This window comes from Pseudorasbora parva, chromosome 14 (genome assembly GCF_024679245.1).
Source record: "Pseudorasbora parva isolate DD20220531a chromosome 14, ASM2467924v1, whole genome shotgun sequence".
In the NCBI taxonomy this organism is placed as follows: domain Eukaryota; kingdom Metazoa; phylum Chordata; class Actinopteri; order Cypriniformes; family Gobionidae; genus Pseudorasbora; species Pseudorasbora parva.
Genome location: NC_090185.1, coordinates 1072822 through 1091325, shown reverse-complemented (window position 1 = coordinate 1091325; position 18504 = coordinate 1072822). Strand labels below are relative to the sequence as shown.

Below are 18504 nucleotides of genomic sequence, written 5' to 3'. Positions count from 1 at the left end.
AATGTTTTTTTCCCCCTAAAGAACATTTATTCTACTTAAATGCACTAATCAAACTAAAACTCAATCAAACCTTATGAAAATAACCACGGCTTTATAATAGTTAAAGTGTAGTAACCAGGTTTTTTTGTGGCTTCCACAAACACCATGGTATGCAGCAAAACTGGTGATTTAGTACAATAACCAGTTTTTTGGTTGTATTTGTAGTAAAAACATGTTCATTTTCGTTGGATTGATTTAATCTAAACCATAGTGGACACTACTGAATGCACTTAATTATTAAGAAACGATCGACTGTACGCTCAACGGATAGAGATTACCCATAATGCACTGTAAACGTCGCGCGCTAAATGAATTCCCGCGTCTCGCCAGAAGATGGCGCCCGCTGCTGAATCATCCGTCCACTTTCCTTCATACAGGTAACATTTCTTTTTAATTGATTGTTGAGTTGTTTAATAAAGGTTTGTGCTATAGTTTCAATATTAGAGTTCAAATAATCTTTTCATTACGTTAAATTTGCTACGTTTCAAATATAATATGAAAAAGCAGCAGCCCTTCCGGACCATCCGAATTCTTTTTTTATTTTTTTTATTTTTATTAAAAGTACCAAGATTTACAAACAAACATGGCTGCATAGAATCCGTTTCTTCAAAATAGGATACAGAGAAGATATAGCTTGAGGGAGCAGCTACAGTGAAAAATAAATGAATAAATAAGTCAAATAAAACAACAACAACAACAGCAGTATAATAACATGACATAAGGGGAGAATTCAAACATTGTTCAGTTAGCCTCAGTTAGGTGTTTTAGGGTGTCAAATATTTTTTGTGCGTTAGGACCTTTCAAGATTTTTAGAGATTTCATATACATTTTAAATTCATTTAAAAACAACAACAAATTTGGGAGATGATTTCACAATTCTACATTCGGATCATCCGAATTCACTCACTAGTTTTCACTATATTAGTGGAGTAATGTAGGGAGCAGTGAACGAGGGGGGCGATTGTAACACAGCGCATGCGCAAAAGCCCAAGCCCCGCCCCTCCGCGTGCGTGCGGACGTACATTACGCGAGATCCTCCGTATTTCCGCGCTGCGCCATTTCAGAGCGGATCTGATCCAGGAGTCAAACACACACGGTCAGAAACACGCGATCCCGACGGTAAATTTACTTTTATTCGCTTTCATAATGCTGCAATGCGTCTGATTCCAACGCGTGTGGGTTTTACTCGGCCGCGTTAGCAGACGATTTGGCGGTTTTCCTTCATTTGTGTTTTTCTTGCAGGCGCCATTTTACTCATGACCCAGATTAGCGGTTAGCAGTTTAACTTCTAGTCTTTAATCTCGTGTGTTGAATAAACAGTAATCTTGATTATATTTACAGCAGCTCACGCACGTTAAAGACAGAGCTTGTGTTTCGCGGGGTTTTAATATTTTGTGATTAGTCGCGTGTGAACGCCATGCGCCATTTTGTTGCAGCGAACAAAAGCAAAAGACGCGATTATTTTTGTTGTTGTTTAATGTTTAGGTATTTTTCCCCCGCTGCACTCATTCAATCTTTATTACTATATTTGTTTGTTTTGGCAGATTTGTGGTAGATTAAATTAAACGATTTTGGTTAGGAACTCGAACTGAACAAAGTGAATCAACGGTGTTTGAGTCTAAAGGGCTTCTGTCGTTACTTAAAGCTCGTTTACAAACTCTGTGGAAGGGCATAATAATTATTTTGAATTATAACAAGACAACATTGAACAGAGAGAGCGATAGACTGTAGAGAAAGACAGGTATTGAGGGGGATGGAGCCCGAAAGCAGCCACACCTCCATTAATGTTCGTGTCTTTAGAGATAATCGCGGTTATTTAAATTAGTGTACAACTGACACGTTAACTAGTAAGACTGGATATTGACACGTTTTCACACTGGGTGTTTTTTTTAACGAATCTCTGGGCTAATGCGGTTAGCTATACCCCTTTTAGTTGATATTACTATTAAGTTACATTTAACAATTAATTTTGAATACATGAAGACAATGTTATCATAACTTAATATAAATGTACTGCAATTCGTTTTCGCCAACAGACTTCTACATTAAATATTAGCAATATTTATCAAAATGCTTGTCTCTAGAGTTATTTTTGTAGCTAACCATCGAGTTTATATTTGCAGAAAGGCTTTTCTGAGGTAAATGTGGTGTTATGTGACATTTTATTGGTCTCAAGTTGTTTATTGATGTCTTTCTGCACTGATTAATCGATTACATGATTCTCTTCAGTAAGTTCTTTCAGCATTACTTCTGATGTTTATTAAAGGGATAGTTCACCCAAAAATGAAAATTAGCCTGTGATGTACTCAAGTCATCCTAGGTGTGTATGATATTCTTCTTTTAGATGAATACAGAGTTATATTAAAATATCCTGTCTAATCCAAGCATTATAATGGCAGCCCAAAAAGTGCATACAACCATTTTAACAGTGCGTCTATTCATCATAAAAGTGCATCCATCCATTAAAAAAGTGCATGCATTATCATAAGTGTATGATTATAAAAGTGCTCCATATGGCTCAAGGGGTTGATAAAGGCCTTTTGAAGCAAACCAATTTGTGTTTGAAGCAAACACAAAGCAAATTTTGTTTGAAGCAAACCAATTGTGTAAGAAAAATATCCATATTTAACATGTTATAAAGTAAAATATGTAGCTTTTGCCAGACCGCCTTCCGTATTCAACTTATGGAAAGTGTCACTGATGTAATGATGACATAGTTCAAAACGCTTACGCTACGGCCTATGTGAGGCGTTGCACTTTATGCGCAAGTTGAATATGGAAGGTGGTCAGACAGAAGCTAGCTATTATAACTTGTTAATTGATATTTTTCTTGCACAAACCATTGATTCTCTTCTAAAGACCTTTATTAACCCCCAGAGCTCTGTGGAGCACTTTTATGATGTATAGATGCATTTTTTGTGCTGCCATTATAAAGCTTGGCTGAGCCAGGACATTTAACTATGACTGTATTGTCTAAGAGAAGAATGTCATGCACACCAAAGATGAGCTGAAGGAGAGTAAATCATGGCATAGTTTTCATTTTTGAGTGAACTCTCTTTAAAGACACAAACTAGCAGTTTGAGTTTCGTAATAAAGACTATTTCATATCAAATTTAACATCTCGTAATTGTTGTGCAGATTGAGCCATGCATCGTGACTGCCCTCTGGACTGCAAAGTGTACGTGGGGAATCTTGGCAATAATGGGAATAAGTCTGAACTGGAGCGGGCGTTTGGCTACTACGGCCCCCTGAGGAGTGTGTGGGTGGCCAGGAACCCGCCGGGGTTCGCGTTCGTGGAGTTCGAGGACCCTCGTGACGCCACAGACGCCGTCAGAGAGCTGGATGGGCGGTGAGTGGGGATTATAACGCTATGGTGGCTCTGAGTTTTCAAAATGTTGGTAACACTTTAGAATAATAGTCATTGGTTAACATTAGTTAATGCATTAACTAACTGAACTAACTATGAGCAGAACATGTTACTGTATTAGTTCATCTTTGTTAACATTAGTTAATAAAACCCAGCTGTTCATAGTGCATTAACTAATGTTGACAATTTTAATAATGCATTAGTAAATGTTGAAATGAACATTAACAGTGCATTTTATCATTAGTTCATGTTAACTAATGACCATTATTCTAAAGTGTTACCAAACCATCTCAAAAAGCGTTTTTACGGATGCGGAAACTCGAACACGTTCCATTTATTTTTTTTGACGGGCGAAGTTTCGGAGACAGTGTGCAAGCGTGATTGACATGATGTGAGGTTGAATTAATTTTTTATCATGCGTAAATTTCAGGACTCTCTGCGGATGCCGAGTGAGGGTGGAGCTGTCCAATGGCGAGAAGCGAACTCGAAACCGCGGTCCGCCCCCGTCCTGGAGTCGACGCCCACGTGACGATTACCGCAGGCGTAGCCCGCCCGCCAGGCGCAGGTAAACCCGTCTTCCCTCTTACCTGTCTCTCTGCACACTGTGTTTCAGACTAATGCGATTCTGCCCCCTCTGCCAGTCCTGGAGGCCAGTGAACCACCGGCGCCATGTGTTCCGGCTCTGATGGGCGGCCGCCGGAGATCTTTAGCTCCTCCATCTTCATTGTCATTGATAACCATTAAACTATGATCTGACTGGGCTTCTCAAATTCTGATAGTCGCTCATGCTTGTTTAAATGCAGGTCAGCCGGTAACTTATTTGGGCTGATCTCGTGAGTCAACGCCCGGGTTGCTTTTCAGCCTGAAATTAAAAAGCTTGAACCACAAAGACGAGCTTTACAATAAGGCTCTGTTTGTTAAAATCAGTCGACGTGAACTAACCATGAGAAATGTATAATGTAGATCGTCTGTTCTGTTAACCTGTAGTTCTGTTAATGCATGTATTGCATTAAAGCATTAGTTCATTTTTAAATAAACTTATCCTGATCATTTCCTCACCCCCATGTCAGCCAAGATGCCCATGTCTGTCTTTCTTCAGTGGAAAGGAAATGAAGGTTTTGGATGAAAAAATTCTAGGATTTTTCTCCATATAATGGACTTCAATGGGCCTCAAACGGCTCAACGGCCAAATGACAGTGCGGCTTCAAACGACACCAGACGATGAATACGGTTCTTATCTAGTCAAACCATCGTCATTTAAACACAATAAAAGAGTTCTAGTTTTAAAAGCACAAATGCTGGCCTTGCTCTGTCCTGTGATGCGCTTGATGAGGGCGGAAGAACGAGTCGGTGTTTACAAAAACCTGACAGACATCTGAATGTGTGTATGCTCCTCACGAATACTTGTAAACACTGACTCGGTTCTTCCGCCTTCATCAAGCGGGACATTTTCAACCTAATTGCGTATCATGTGATGTCACGACTGTGGCATTTGTGCTTATAAAACTTAAACTCTTTCATTTTTTTGTTTAAATGAGCGATGGTTTGTCTAGATAAGACCCTTATTCATCGTCTGGTGTCGTTTAAAGCCCTCTGAAGCTGCGCTGAAACTCATCTGGCCCTTGAGCCGTTTGAGGCCCATTGAAGTCCATTATATGGAGAAAAATCCTGGAGTGTTTTCATCAAAAACCTTCATTTCTTTTCCACTGAAGAAAGACAAGGACATCTTGGATGACATGGGGCTGATCAGTCTCAGTCAAAGTTTATTTAAAAGTGAACTAATCCTTTAACTAAAGAGACCTTATCGTAAAGCGTTACTGCTTTTAGTTTCGTCGTGATGATAATCGAGCACCTTTTTTCCGCCCAAATTCTCATCCTGTGCAGATTCCAACTGTCATTGCGGTAATTTAGTCTAAAATGTGATGTTTTTAACGTTTTATGATGAGAGTTTTGCCGGCGACGGATGTGCTCGATTGTCCTTTCGAATTGAAATTCGACCCGGATGCGATTGCGTCAACATTGATTATGCAAAAGTTTGCGAATTGGCCGAAGCCCAGTCGCTTGTGTTCAGTAATCTGCTCGGCTCTAGTAATGGTTGGAATGCAATCTTTTGTTGACTTAACTTTACATGAAAAGGTTGTTTTTATTTTCTTATCTATCATCTATATTAATAAAAATGAACCCCGTTGCAGAGTCACCACCATGCCTCTCCTCACCACCCTCTGAGTCAGTCTACTAGTCCTCTTTCAGCATCATGTGACCAGCGTGCCCCAATCAGCTGGCTGGGTTGGTGTCACATGACCCAGGCGTGGCCAGTCATCAGGTCGCACCAGCCCATTGGTTCCTGAGCATGCCGTTGTCAGCTCCTCTTCCTCCTCCAACCTTAACACCCAATCGGCAGCGGCCCACTTCACATTCCTGACCAATCAGCGTATTACGTTCCCCAATGTCTACACTACCAACCACCAGCAACAGCCTTCGGCTAACCAATAAAAGCAGGAAAAATCCACTACATCCAGCCCCCATCCGCAAGCCAGCTAATCAGCTCGCAGCATCTGGCCTGCACTTTCCCGCCAATTCTGCTCCCCGGCCGCCAGCCGCCTCCCCTTCGCCTTTTCTAGCTTGTTGAAAACCGAAAGACTAGTAAGTTTTTCCTGCTTCATACAGTTTAATGCTGAATACAGATATAAGATGGAGAAATCTCCTGTTGAGTTGAAACACAAACACACACAGGGTTGGTATGAGATCTGAGATGTGCAGACTCCGTTAAGGTTATGGGGAGCCCAAACGGAGGTTCAGGTTACATAAGAAGCGTGGGCTTTTGAGAGCTGATCTTGCTTTCTGTGTCAGTCTTCATTCTGTGGGGTTGTTTGCAGTGCGTTGAGTTTCTCCTAGTGCACTATTGTGTAGCGAGCGTAATGCTCTTAGCGAACCCTCATGTGGCGAGATCTCCACCCCTGTATTAGGGCGGTGTTTGACTGTTATCAGGCTGGAGTTTCAGGGCTTTAGAGGTGCAATTATGTGTCGGTCGTCCACTCACTCGCTCTTCTTCTTCTCTTCTTCAGATCGCCCCGGAGGAGGAGCTTCAGTCGCAGTCGTAGCAGGTAAGAGTTTTCGCAATCTTCTGAGCGTTGTAAAAATCTGTGTATATCGGCTGATAACATTTAAAAAATGAATGTATTGGCCAATACTGATATGGTGACCGATAACATTAAAAATAAACATGTATAGTTGAAATTTTTTAAAATGAACATGTATCGTTTGATAATGTTAAAATATATCTACCGATATGGTGAATGATAACATTAAAAACAGACATATATCATCTGATTACGTTAATTTGTATATCGGCCGATACCATTAAAAATGTATATATATTGTCTAATAACATAAAAAATGTACATATAATGTCCGATAATAAAAATTGAACAGTTAAAAATGTATGTATCTCTGTTCACCAATAACTAAAAAAAAAAAAACATCGGCCAATACTGATATGGTGACCGATAGCATTAAAAAATTATATCGCCCGATATAATAACTAACATTTAAAAAATAGAATGTATCGGCCAATACTGATATGGTGACAGATAGCATTAAATTATTATATATATCGCCCAATATAATAACTGATAACATTAAAAAATAGAATATATCGGCCAATACTGATATGGTGACCGATAACAGTAACATTAAAAATGAACATATATCGTCTGATAGGTTTTCGCAATCTTCCGAGCGTTGTTTTAATATCGTTGAGATTCTACTGTACACTGTAATTTTTTGGGGGGGTTTAACTTAAAGTAACCTGGTTGCCTTAATTTTGAGTTCATTGAATTATAAATAAACAATTACGCAATATGCTTACTAAATCTGTTAATTCTATCTGAATGAACGATGTCAATGTTCAACAATTTTCGTTGTATTCGTTTCAATTAACTCAATTTTAAGGCAACCATTATTAAGGTAACTTATTTTCTAAATATTTTTTTACAGTGTAGTAGTGTAGTGTTTTTACTTGTTTTGGTTATTTTAGTATGTTAACGTTAAACCAATAAGAGTGAATTAGGAATGGAGCGATTATGAATGTTTTGGCCGATACTGCTAGTTCATGTTTGAACGCCAATAAATGATATCTTGGCTGATTACAAAACAAAATTGAATAGCCATGTGACAAACACAATTAAATGGTTCTTATTGTAGTTTTATGTAGCCTGTATGACAGACCTGCACGTGTTGCACTTTACTGTATTTACTGAAGGAAATAATCCATTGTTTAATACATCAGGAAAATTCTCTGATCAGGCGGATAACAATAAAAATCAACATGTATCAAAACATTTAAACATATCGTCTGATAACATTACAAATTAACAGTTTAAAATAAATATATGTTGAACGCTAACATTAGAATGAACATATCTTGTCTGATAACTTTAAAAATGATATAGGCCGATGACATTTCAAATCAACATGCGTTGTCTGTTAACATAAATTTACATATATTGTCCGATAACATTAAAAAGAAACATATATCGTCTGATAACATTCAAAATGCACATTTTAAAAATTAATTTAAATCTACTGATATGTCGACCAATCACATTAAAAATGTATATATATCGACCGAAATGCTAACAGAATTTTTTTTTAACTTATCGACCAATATGTGTCCGATAACGGTAATTAAAAAAATTAACATATATCCCTGATACTGATGGCGGCCGATAACATTAAAAATGAACATGTATCGTCTGTAACATTAAAAATTAACAGTTAAAAATTAGTATATGTTGGTCGGTAATATTACAAATAAACGGCTGATACTGATATAGTGAACGATAAAATGAAAAATGTCGGCCAATATGTTACTTTTTTTAAATCTTGTTGTTATTGGTCGCCATATATTGGTATTGGCCGATATGAACATTTGTCGGTACTGATATATGGTCGCTGATATATCATGCATCCCTAAAAAATGTAATAAATATTTATACAAAAATTATAAATGTTATAATCCCTTTTATAAAAATTATAACGCCTTTTAAATGGTCTTTCTTTCAGTTAATAAATTTTTTCCTTGTAATGAATATTTGTTCAGTTGAAGTTCGCTATATTAACGCTGGTTCTGGCCTCGGTCTAGATCTCTTTCCAGAGAGCGCAGGAGGGAGAGATCGCTGTCCCGCGACAGGAACCACAAGCCCTCGCGATCTTTCTCCCGATCGAGGAGGTAAGTCTTTTCGTCCTTTATATCGTCCGGCCAGAAATGACGTCCGACCCCGAGCTCACATCTCCATCTTCTCGTTTACAGTCGTTCCAGATCTAATGACCGGAAATGAACCACGACACAGAGAAAAACGTTGTGACGGAAAAACGTCGCTCAAAAACGTTGAAAAGACTTTATTGCTCCGAGTCCCCCTTTATTTTTATTTTTGTTTTTTTATGAACATTATTTTAGCGGTTCCGTTTCCTTCTGTAGCTGCGGTTTTAATGCGACGGCATTCCATCTCTCACTTTTAAGAGTTTTTTTTTTTTTTATTGGTGTTTTTGCCGGTGAATGTGATTGGTCCTGCTGCGCTGAGCTCATTTCCTGTGGCCTGAGCTCGACCGCGAGCGTTTTGCGTTGTTTGTGTGCGATCAGAAGGGGAGATGTACGGACACTGTCGCCAGCAGGAGGAATGAAGAACAGCTCATTCTCGTGTTTGTTTTTTCCTTGTAGTGTTTGTACTGTTTATAATGTTGATCTGAATTAAAACTCAATACAAAATATCCTCCTGTCTCTTTCTGGATTTGTACACTAATATACGAGTGTTCATTTTTAACTAGTTGTCTGAATGTAATGTTCTGTTGGTTTGTAAAGGGTTTTCATTGACAGGAACACAACTGATGTTAATGCATTAGTGTTTATCTTTTGCAAATGTTCATTAATACAAATGCATCTGTTCCTTGTTTGAGGTTTTATGTTAAGTTTGGAGCTTCATTTCTATTATTATATGTAATGCATTTCAGTATTTATGACATGCAGAGGGCGAGCTTCAACTATAACTACACTGACCGCTTCACTGGATCCAGCTTTAGATCATTCCTGTTTTCAAATCTGTTGGTCAACTAGAGCCTCTATGGTATGTATGATTAATATCAATACTGTTATTAATTTAATACTGGTTCTCAAACGGCTCTGGGGACCTTCAGGGGCTCTGGGAATTAAAAAATAATTAAAATTCAACTGACCAGTCAAAATTATGAAAAGTTGAAATATGACTGTCATAATTCTTAATTGAAAGTCACAATTATGACAAAAAAGGAAATAACATGGCCATACTTAAGACCAGTTGAAATAAGACTCATCAAAGGTTGAAATTTACACAATTATAAGTTGTAATTGACAAAATGTAGAAATTATGACCAGGACGATTGACTTTATTTTATTTTTTTATTTGTCATTTATGTAAATTTCAACTTGTCATAAGTATGACTATTATTTCCTTTTTGTTGTGATTGTGACTTTCAAGTAAGAATTGAGTCGTTAACTTTTTAATTCATAATTTGAACGTCAGTTAAAAAGTAAAACTTAATGAGTTAATTAAATGAAGATTTGATATAAATATATAATGATTAAATCACAAATATTTTTGTGAAACTAGTCTAATTTGAAATTAAGTAGTGGGGGAAATGTAAACAAATACGATTAAACAGTATCTAAGCACAACAATTAAAATAAATAAAATGTAGTTTTTGTAAAACGAAATGGTGTAACGCAATAGGAACTAAATGTTTTACACAATAATAACATTATGTTTGACGTCTTTATCAGTAAAAATATTAAAATACACGAGAAAAGGGCAGATGGGTTCTGATTTAGTGGTTAAAAAACGTGACCCAAGTCCTTCATTTGCTCGCTATGCAGACGTCATGACTCAGCAGTCATTCATAATCATAACCTAAGGTCACCAATCACAAGATGAATTTAAAATCCCCTCCACCTTTAGAACAAATGTTATGTAATCTACTGACAGAGGCGTGGATGGTCGTGTGAGTAAAGACGGATCATTCGCTTGTTTACAGACCAGAAAACATATACGGCGTCCGCCATTTTAAATCACTTTAGTAGTTCACTCAGTATTATTTTGCTTTGCCAAATTAATCTGTAAAGCTACAAATAGTCCACGTATCTATCAACTAATATGCGCTCATACGGCTGCATGTATTCAGTCATAGTAATGATATATCAGCCATAATGGCGAATGAATGAACTTGTTCCACAGAAACTCAAACTTTCCCGCCCTTTCCCTCCCCTCGCGTGACGTCACGTTCCGATGAGTCACGTGTCGGGAGCAGTCTTGAGCATAGGGTCTTGAGTCCCGCCAAACCGCGAACCCTAATGAAAAGCTCATTAATTAAGCGAATGAATGCCGTGGGAAGTATGCAGCTCATTAGTGAACAAACTAACGGATTTTATTGAGCGCTGTGGTCATACAGTTGTGCGTTATGGGTTATTTTCGCATTATTTTAGTGTTTATGAACATTATGATTGTACTGTGAGCTTCACTGTGTTGCTTGTTACTCTGAAATATGAGGTATTAGTTATTAATAATGCTCGACTGTACATGTTTTAAGACAACACTAATATTAAATTAGTCAAATATCTATGGAAGGCCATTTCTGCCACATAAGGGGAACATAGAGGGTGGTAAATCTTACAATGACAACTCGACTCTTAATATTGTAATTATGCTTTAATTATAATAACTGACTTTTCTGTAATAATTTTTTACTTAATTATAACTATGACAGTCTGAAAGTTGACTTGTCTTATTTCAACTGTCATAATTATGACTTAAAGCCAGAATGTTAACTTTGTTATAATTTCCACCTGTTATAATTTCAATTTTGTCAAAATTGAAACGAATCAATTTTAACTTTTTATATTGACTTAAGTCATCATTTCAAATTTGTCATTGACCTTTTGTCATAATATTTGTCTTTTTGTCAATTTTGACATTATTTCAACAAGTCATAATTTCAAAATTTTGTAATAATTATGACTTAATTATTATGACAATTTCAACTTGTGATATTTTTTCGACGTTTGATAATTTTGACTGTCATAATTAATTTTTTAGTCATAATTTCATCTTTTTTTTCATAATTATGACTTGTCAGTTTCGACGTTTGATAGTTTTGACTGTCATAATTTATTTTTAAGCCATAATTTAAACTTTTTGTCATTGACTTCAAGTTACAGTTTACCATTTTATGTCCATATTGAGCCCTAATTGTGACCTTTATATAAAACTGTAAATTTCTGTCAACTTTTAATATCATATTTTTAACTTTTAATGTCAAATTTGTACCCTTTCTAAGCCATATATTTTAGTATTATAATTTAGCATGTCATAATTTCGACTTTTTATATCACTGTTATGATTTGCTAAAGCATCTTTTTCTTATGTGGCAGAAATGGGCTTCCAGAAATAAGACTTTTAAAGAAAACAAGACTTTTATTTGTAAGAGCTCTTCGCGGTTGTAGAATAGTGCTGTATTTTTTTGCCTGCTAAGCATGAACTTTAGTTATTTCTGTTACGTAGACGACCTCACACACTCAGCACACACTCACACAAGAAAGTAAAATCCGCGCTTAAAGCACAGCGCATGCGCACTGGGCGGATCCGCTTCTGCGCTGACCTGTGACGTAGATCCACTGGAATGCCCCGTGAAGGCGAGTTCACGCTGTTCACGCTACTCACGTGTGTTCGTGTGTTTCAAATCCACGTGCTGTCTCGGGCCCCGCCCAGGGGCTGGACACGCCCATCAGAGTTGATAAAACTTCCGAAAGTCCCCTGAGCTGCAGCACAACAGCTCCAATCCAGCACCACTCGCAACTTTCTCCACACTTTCCGGTTTAAACTCGATTTTCTTCGCTCAGGACACCTGAAACTGCCCAACGACACTCAGCCAACGGCGATTTAGACCCTCGTCAGAAGCCAAAACATGTAAGTTTTCATGTTTTTCAATCGTTTTGCACGTATATAGTGATCACTTATCTCAAGACTAGTTTAACCTCTTGGCTCTTATAAACATCTCAGACGAGCTTTAACCGAATGTCGTGAATGTATCGATCAGCTGTTTTTTATCGCTGTTTGAATGTTATTGTGAGCTCGGGTCAGTCAGGACCTGTTTTCCACCGGCTTACACGAGCTTCGGTTTCACGTGGACCTAGAGCAAGGAGTAGGCGTGTCTCTGTCACTTCTGACCAATCAAAACGACGCTCGCTTTCCCGCCGCCGTCTTGAATTTATTTTTTTCGTAATGAACTGAATGTCCCCTATATAAACCAATAGGGAAGCTTTGACACGTGCTGTCATGACGTCGTGAATGATTAATGAAATAAAAAAATTTAATAAAAAAATATATTATATGTTTGGGCTGAAATCTTATATATCGCAATTATACATTAATTTATTAAATTTAATATTAAATTCTGACTCTGATGTGAACTTGGGGCTGTTTTGTCACTCCTGTCATAGTAAGAATGCCAAAAGTATTATTTTATTTTATAACAAGTATTATTTTAGTTAATTATGCAGTTAAATTATAATATGCCATCTAAATAAAACACATTTTAATACATAAAAACCAAAGATTTCTCATGGAAAACTCTTTTATAGTTATTATATTATCACAAGTAGTATTTTAGTCAAATAATGTAATTGGATAAGAATAACTTATTTAAATAAAACATGTTAAAACATAAAAAAAGTTTTCTCATGGAAAAAAAGATGGACTAAAACCTTTGAAAAAAAATGAATGAGTGTTACATTTTTAATGTTAAGATTTGACTGTCGTCATAATTGACTTAAGTCATAATGTTGACAACTTTGTCGTAATTCTGACTCAACCTGTAATGTTTTCAACTTTAAGTCATAATTTCGACTATTATCGCAAGTATTAATTAGTTAAATAAGAGCTAAATAATGAGTAAAATAATTTAAATAAAAAAGCTAAGTAACGAAACTATATAATCTCAAGTATTATTTCAGTGCTTTTGTTTGAACATTCAGTTGGAAAGAGTGAAATGAGACACTTGACCCACATTTTTATAAATAGACGCCCCTCATACGTGATGTTTTTGTAGCTGTGGTGTGTGTGTGTGTGTGTGTGTCCCTCTGCTGGTCAGACGTGGTCACTGCAGTCACAGGAACATGTCCTCACATGTCTCCGCAGCTCATGACTCACTCAGCCTTTAGAAGCTGCTCTGAGAACAGCAGAGAAATCATTTCACATCATCTTTATTTCTATCGCTCTTCTCCAGCGCCGATTGTGTCAGAGCAGCTTCAGTGTTAAACAGGACAATACTGCAGCAGAATTAGATTTGGCTGTACAGTTGTTCTGGAGTAAACAGTGATGTTATCAGCTTATTTTAATTTATCAGAGAGAGACAATGTTGGCAGATCAGGATTATAAACTCAGACAGAACCGCACTGACCCGTGAAATCAATGCAAGCGTAAGTTGTGTATCTTCACTGATCCCTCGTGTGTCTCTGCAGATCTCAGTAATGGCGGCACACAAGCGTATCCTGCGAGCCCTCGGTAACGGGCCGGCCAAGAGAAGCCTATTTGGCCCGGTGGACCGCGAGCAGCTTCACCTGGAGTACCGCGACGCCCTGAGGAAAGATCTGGAGGACGCGTCGCGCCGCTGGAGCTTCGACTTCCTCTCGGAGAAGCCTCTGGAGGGCGGAGACTTCCAGTGGGAGGGCGTGTCCGGAGTCCGGGTTCCGGTGCTTTACCGCTGCTGCGGCGAGCCGTCGGGGAAAGAGAACGCCCCTCGAACCCCACAGAGATTCAGTTCGGTGCCGCAGGACGTGGAGAAAACGCCAGAGAAGAGAGCCGAGCTGAAGAGGAAACAGACCAACATCACAGGTGAGGCGGGCAAATAATACACACACACACACACACCGATCAGGCATAACACTGATGATCTCTCCTGTTAGTGGGTGGGATATATTAGGCAGCAAGTGAACATTTAGTCCTCAGAGTTGATGTGTGTGAAGCAGGAGAAATGGGCAAGCGTAAGGATTTGAGCGAGTTTGGCCAGATTGTGACGGCTAGACGACTGGGTCAGAGCATCTCCAAAACTGCAGCTCTTGTGGGCTGTTCCCGGTCTGCAGTGGTCAGTATCTATCAAAAGTGCTCCAAGGAAGGACCAGTGGAGAACCGGCCACAGGGTCATGGGCGGCCAAGGCTCATTGATGACCGTGGGGAGCGAAGGCTGGCCCGTGGGGTCCGATCAAACAGACGAGCTACTGGAGCTCAAACTGCTCCAGAAGTTAATGCTGGTTCTGATAGAAAGCTGTCAGAATACACAGAGCAGCTCAGTTTGAGGCGTATGGACCAGTCAGGGTGACCTCTGACCTCTGACCCCGCCGAAAGCACCAACAGTGGCATGTGAGCATCAGAACTGGACCACGGAGCAATGGAAGAAGGTGGCCTGGTCTGAGGAATCACGTGTTCTTTTACATCACGTGGATGGCCGGGGGTGTGTGTGTGTGTGTGTGTGTGTGTGTGTGTGTGTGTGTGTGTGTGTGTGGCTTACCTGGGGAACACATGGCCCCAGGATGCACTATGGGAAGAAGCGACGGCTGTGGGATGTGCTGAACAAACAAGTCCGATCTTACAACTTACAGGACTTAAAGGATCTGCTGCTAACACCTTGGTGCCAGATACCACAGCACACCTTCAGGGGTCCATCAGAGACGGGTCAGGGGGACCGACACAATATTAGGAAGGTGGTCATAATGTTATGCCTGATCTGTGTATATAAACTGAAAAAAATGTCATGCAGGAGTAAAATACGAGCAGATGGTGAGTGATGATGAGTGTTGAGTAAAGGCGTGATGACCGTTTGAGTAATAATCAGAGCGTTCTTATCCAAACAGATTTCTACCAGGCGAAGAAGAGGCAGGTGGCCACGCCCCGCAAATCAGGACAATAAAGCCAGCACGAGCCTGGACTCATTTCCTCTCATTACGTGTACAGACACATGAACTCAGATCTTCTGTTTTTCTACACCGGCATCTACCTTCAGCCTCTCCAGAACTCGACAAACGCGGGTTCAGGGCGTTCCCTGCGACGGGCGGCTCCACAACTCTTCCATCATGTGTGATTGAGGAGGGAACACTTCCTGTTTATATGTCAACGGTTATCATTTATGCAAATTTGTGTAAAAAAAAAAACTCTTTAAATTCGATGGGTGGAGGGGTGGATTCTCAAAAGATCCATAAACGTATAGAAAAGAGTTTGTGTCCTGTTGTAAAGCGCTGATTCTTCAGTGCGCACATATTCAAATGTATTGCTTTATTGCACAAAATGTGTAGCTAACTTTAAAAACTGCTCATTTTCAATGTTTGCTGTCAATTTTTATTTGATTTTATTTTTTACACTTAAGTCGTTATAAACGTACACAACCTCATTTTATTTACGAACACTTGCGCCGTTCGCGAAACACGAGCAGAAGCGCAGTTTTATTCGTACATTCATTTGTTCATCATATCGCGTTAAATTTAGCGTGTTAATTACCGTATGAATGTTTTACCAAGACCTGGATTATTATAGTTCACTTAAACTAGTTCTGTTCATTTCAATAAAGTAAAATATAAATATTACCTGGCGATAACTAAAAATAAGTTAAACTTAAATAGTAGTATTGAAATAAAAATGACAAAAGCACAACGAAATGACAAAAAAAGATTGATAATTGAAAATATTATTAACACTATAATAACCACTGTTCTGCTCGTGTTTGGCGGCAGCAACGGCGTCTTTACGAACACTCAGTTCTTCTGTTGTCATGGAGATACCAGTAACGGCGAGCGATGACGTGTAAAGTGAACTAAAAGAATGCCAAACTTTATACTTGAGTGTAAACTCCAGCGAAGGCTTCTTAAATCAGCTGTAGCTCTTCTTGTGTTTCTGCGAGCCGTCTGTAAATGTCCTGTTGGTATCCGGATTGTTCTGTTGATTCAGATTTGCACTTGTTCTTTTGAGTCGTGTCGCTTGCATCTGTCCGTTAGTGTTAAAGAGCTCTGAATATATGCCATATTTATTTTTCTGATGAATTTTGTATTTGTAGATTTGACATGTAATTGTTCTTTTAATAAAACTGTCTATGAAGAGAAACTGGAGTGTACGACCGATTTGTATAAATTCATTTACCTGCTGATTTAAGAAAAGAAAAGAAAAGAAAAGGTTAGTGTGCTGTAAAGTGTTTTGAGGTTTCTAGGTGGACGACCTTCTGCTGTTTGGTAAGTGAATCTATCATGCTAACGTTACGCGTGAAGTCCACAGGAAATTGGATTTAAATACATATGTACATACATATACATCATGCGATCGATCTTATGGAGCCCCTAAAGGGACACAAATGGGAAAAAAAATGATGTGGGGGAGAACTTTTTTTTCCATGCTTTTACGCTCATTAGCAAAAGTTTTGTATATCACCCAAAAAACTTTTCTTGCTCGCAAAACTTGTGTTAAGGTTTGAGACGGAGAATAAAAGCACTAGCGACTAATTTTTCCTCCCATCCCATAATTTTCCCTTCATGTCCATTTAGATGCTCCGCACATTTACTTTAGTGCAGTTTATTATATTATCATTAGCTGCCATTAAAATATTGCAGTAAGTGTTAAAGAAACTTAAAGGGTTCCTTCAGCGATTAGCATATGGCTTTGTATCAGCAGAAACCCTGGAGTATAATCAAATGATTGTGCTTTCCCTCATCATATCCCCCTGAGACGAGAGATTTCTGCATTTATTTCTGGAAAAATTCCTCCTATGATGCAAATTGGCGATATTTGCGTCACCTTAGGAATGTTTGGCCAGAGGCTAAAGACTACAGCCAGCAGAGGGAGCCATTTCCTCATGTTTAACCCGCGCGTGAGGGATGGAGATCACACTCACAGCTCAGCTCAGCTCAGCTCAGGCACTCATTTAAACGGAGCTATGCTGAGCAATGGAACTCTTCTAACTTCTCAAATTAATTTCTGTGAAAGTTAAGCTTGCAAAGGCATGAACTGAAACGCGGCAGACTGAACTGGCGTTGTGAATGTATGCTCAGCTCTCAACACGAGCTCATTTATCTGACTCCTGCAGTCAGTGCTCAGTGCTGTGAGACTCGCGCGGCGACACACTCATTATATTGAACACACACGTTCAGTTTTTAATTGTAGTGTCTTCTCTAACTCAGTCACTGTAATCCAGTAGCGATGGCTGTGGGAGTGGCCTCACAGGGCAGCGAAGCATTCTGGGAATTGTAGTCTTTCATCCCAATGAGACAAATACATTTTCTGTCTTTTCTCAGTCTAAAAGGCACCAAATTCAAAAATAATTTCCCATTTCTACTACATTAATGACCCAGTTTAAATACAGATTCCTCTTCCCAGCCCTTTAAAACGATGCCTGCATATTTGACTTTGTTCAAATGAACCAAATATGAAAAGGAGGCTGAGCAAAATAAGATTTTGTTGAAGTTTATGTATTTCGTTTCATTTCATAAATATTACAATTTCAAGTGGACTATAAGCTTGTTTCCACCACTGAAAAAAAGGAAATTGGGAATTTTTATCTCACAATACTGACGTATTTAATCAGAAATTGTGTCATTAACTCGGAATTACACCATTTATTTATTTATTTTTTAATCCCCCGGCAGAAACGAGCATCCGTGCTTTTAAAACAGCGCGATATTTGCGTATTTTATTTTTGCCGCCCTTGGCGTTGCGAGAGTATTTCTGTAACATGTTTACAGATCAAATCATCTCCTGACTGCCGCAGATATATCAATACTGCTAATTATCCTGAAATATTAATCTGAATAGGAAAAGAGGCTCGGATGCGCGTCACGTGTGTGTGTGTGTGTGTGTGTGTGTGTGTGTAGCAGGTGCTGCTCTTCAACATAGTGACCCAGTTGTTGTGAAGTGTGTTGCTTTGAGACATACGTCAGTGTTTCCCATCAGCCCTTCCTGTCAGTCTGGGAAATGTCCCACACACACACACATCCCTTAAAAACGTGTTTCTCACTTTGAAACACACATACACACACC

At 38.7% G+C, this 18504-nt stretch overlaps 2 protein-coding genes across 2 annotated transcripts; both read left to right on the top strand.

Moving 5' to 3' along the window:
• Positions 1–1009: 1009 nt before the first annotated feature.
• srsf3b (serine and arginine rich splicing factor 3b) lies at positions 1010–9177 on the top strand. Its single transcript, XM_067415152.1, has 6 exons — positions 1010–1158; positions 3178–3388; positions 3837–3971; positions 6472–6510; positions 8550–8636; positions 8718–9177. The coding sequence occupies exons 2-6, from the start codon at positions 3186–3188 to the stop codon at positions 8743–8745; spliced, it is 492 nt and encodes a 163-aa protein (XP_067271253.1). The 5' UTR covers positions 1010–1158; positions 3178–3185; the 3' UTR covers positions 8746–9177.
• A 2688-nt stretch (positions 9178–11865) lies between these two features.
• Positions 11866–16361, top strand: cdkn1a (cyclin dependent kinase inhibitor 1A). The gene is made up of 3 exons (XM_067415151.1): positions 11866–12399; positions 13953–14325; positions 15342–16361. Exons 2-3 carry the CDS (start codon positions 13962–13964, stop codon positions 15395–15397), a joined length of 420 nt encoding a protein of 139 aa, XP_067271252.1. The 5' UTR covers positions 11866–12399; positions 13953–13961; the 3' UTR covers positions 15398–16361.
• Positions 16362–18504: the final 2143 nt, after the last annotated feature.